The sequence below is a fragment of the Manacus vitellinus genome, unplaced genomic scaffold (genome assembly GCF_001715985.3).
Source record: "Manacus vitellinus isolate BGI_N305 unplaced genomic scaffold, ASM171598v3 scaffold_105_pilon, whole genome shotgun sequence".
NCBI classification, from domain to species: domain Eukaryota; kingdom Metazoa; phylum Chordata; class Aves; order Passeriformes; family Pipridae; genus Manacus; species Manacus vitellinus.
The window spans coordinates 431,040-433,283 of NW_021938824.1; the positions used below are offsets into that span (position 1 = coordinate 431,040).

The 2,244-nt window shown below is 62.4% G+C and overlaps 1 protein-coding gene across 1 annotated transcript in view; it reads right to left on the reverse strand.

Moving 5' to 3' along the window:
- Positions 1–806: 806 nt before the first annotated feature.
- The window catches only part of USP39 (ubiquitin specific peptidase 39), a 10,337-nt gene continuing 8,899 nt past the window's right edge, over positions 807–2,244 (reverse strand). Inside the window, exons 6-8 of the mRNA XM_029963933.1 lie at positions 1,440–1,713; positions 1,274–1,360; positions 807–1,186 (exon numbers count right to left, since the gene is read on the reverse strand). Of these exons, the coding sequence (XP_029819793.1) occupies positions 1,139–1,186; positions 1,274–1,360; positions 1,440–1,713 (409 nt within the window). The 3' untranslated portion in view covers positions 807–1,138. The remainder of the gene's footprint in view (positions 1,187–1,273; positions 1,361–1,439; positions 1,714–2,244) is intronic.

The following is a 2,244-nucleotide window of genomic DNA, read 5'->3' on the forward strand; positions in this document are numbered from 1 at the left end:
TGACGGGGCACCCCAGGGTGGCACAGCCCTGAGGGAACACGTCCAGGGGTGCCACAGTCCTTGGGACACATCCCAAGGGCGTCACAGTCCCCAGGGGCCATGGCAGGGACACAAATGGTGGCACAGCCCCGAGGGGACACGTCCCGGGGTATCACAGTCTCGAGGGAGTCCCACCACCCCTGGGCACACCATGAGGTCCCCAGAAGGTGCCACCCCCACTGAGAGGACAGTGTCAGGGTCCCCAAGGGTGTCACAGGCCTCAAAGGGGTCACTCAAGAGTGACCCAAGTGGGGGAGGGCACCGAGTGTCACAACCCCAAGGGACACCCCAAGGACGTCACAGCCCCGGGGAGGGGGTTCCAGGAGGCTCCCTGGGGTGTCCCCACCCTTGGGGGGACCCCTGACACCCGTGTCCCCCCCGCAGGACCTCAAGGGTGTCGCTCCCCCCGTGCTGTCACCCCCCCTGGGCCCCTGTGCCCTGGGCCCCATGTACTGGTGCTCCGGCCCCGAGCCCGCCCGGCGCTGCCAGGTGAGTGGGGACAGGGGGGACATGGAGGGGTGGCACCCCCTGCACCCCCCACTGACCCCTCTGTGCCCCCCAGGCCCTGCAGCACTGCCAGGAGCACGTCTGGCTGTAGGGGGGCTCTGGGGGCCCCCCCAGCACTTCCCAATAAAGCTTGGATGCAGCTCTGCCTCTGTGTTCCCAGTTTTTTTGGTGTTTCTGGGGGTCACGGGGTGCTGAGGGGTCGGGGGGGAAGCAGTGAAAACCATGACCCCCCCAAACACAAAGAAGAGAAAAGGTGAAAATGAGCTACAAAAATAAGTGGGTGGCATTTATTTGGGGTGGGGAGAGACACACCAAGGGGTTTGGGGGTGTCCCTGGAGGGGTTATGGGTGATCCCAAGGAGACCTAGGTGTCCCCAGGGCTCTCTGGGTGTCCCCAAGGGGCTCAGGGTGTCCCCGGGGCTCTCTGGGTGTCCCCAAGGGGATCTTGGGGTGTCCCAGAGACGGCTGTTGTTGCTTCCAGGGGGGTTCTGGATGTCCCCAAGGGAGCCTGGGGTGTCCCCAAAGGCGTCTCTGCATCTCCACAAGGGACTGGGAGTGATCCCAAGGGGGTCTCTGGGTGTCCCCAGGGGGTCTCAGGCCCCTTGTTGGTTTGTCTCATCTTCCTCGCGCCGTTTCCAGATCTGTGGGAGAGGGGGAGGGGTGGTCAGAGCACATCCTGGGGGTGCCAGGGACATCCTGGAGGTGCCAGCTGCCCCCTGCCCCCTCACCTGGATGTAGGCCTCGGACAGGGTGATCATCTGTGGCAGGATGTCGGTCACCTGCAGGTCCTGCAGCTCGTACCACTTCCCTGTGCCCTGCCAGGACCAGGAGGGGACAGGGTGGGCCAGGGGGTCGCCATGGCCCCCCCGAGCCCCCCGGGAGGGGGACACTCACGTGGTGCAGGACGTGGATGCGGTAGGAGCCCTCCGAGGGCTTCCCGTCGTGCACGATGTTGGCGATGAGGTCGTAGGTGGTGTGAGCGTGCGCCGCCTGCACCTCCTCCGACAGGTACTCCCGCAGGTCCACGTTCCTGGGCACCCCACGTGCCCTCAGGGGGGCAGGGGAGCCCCCACAGACCCCTCCAGATGCCTCCAAACCCCCTCCAGATGCACAGACACCCCCCTCCCCAGACGCTTCCAAACCCCTTCTCAGAGCCCACACCCCCTTCCTTCCCAGACACACTCAACTCCCCCCAGATGTTTTCAAACCCTTCCCTGATACCCACAGAAACCCCCAAAGATGCCCAGAACACCTCCAGATGCCCACAAATCCCTCCCAACACCCACAAACCTTCTCCAGGCACCTTCAAACACCCTCCTAGATGCCTCTACCATGTCCCAGATACCTACAACCCTCCCCTAGACACCCTCAAACAATCTCCTCCTAAGTGGTTTTAAACCCCATCAAGTGTATCCAACCCTTCCCCAAGTGCCTTCAAAGCCCCTTTAGATGATTTCAAATGCTAAACCCTCCTCCTGGATACTTTCAACCCCTCTTAGATACCTACAACCCCCTCCACACACCCACAACCATCCCTAGACATTGTCAACCCTGCCCCACCACTCACAATCTCCTCTGGGATGCTTTTAACCCCCTCCACACACTCCCAACCCCCCCACCACCCCTTTAGATGACTTCAAACCCCAAAAGCCCCTCATGGATGCTTTCAACTCCTCTTAAGATACCTACAACCTCCCCC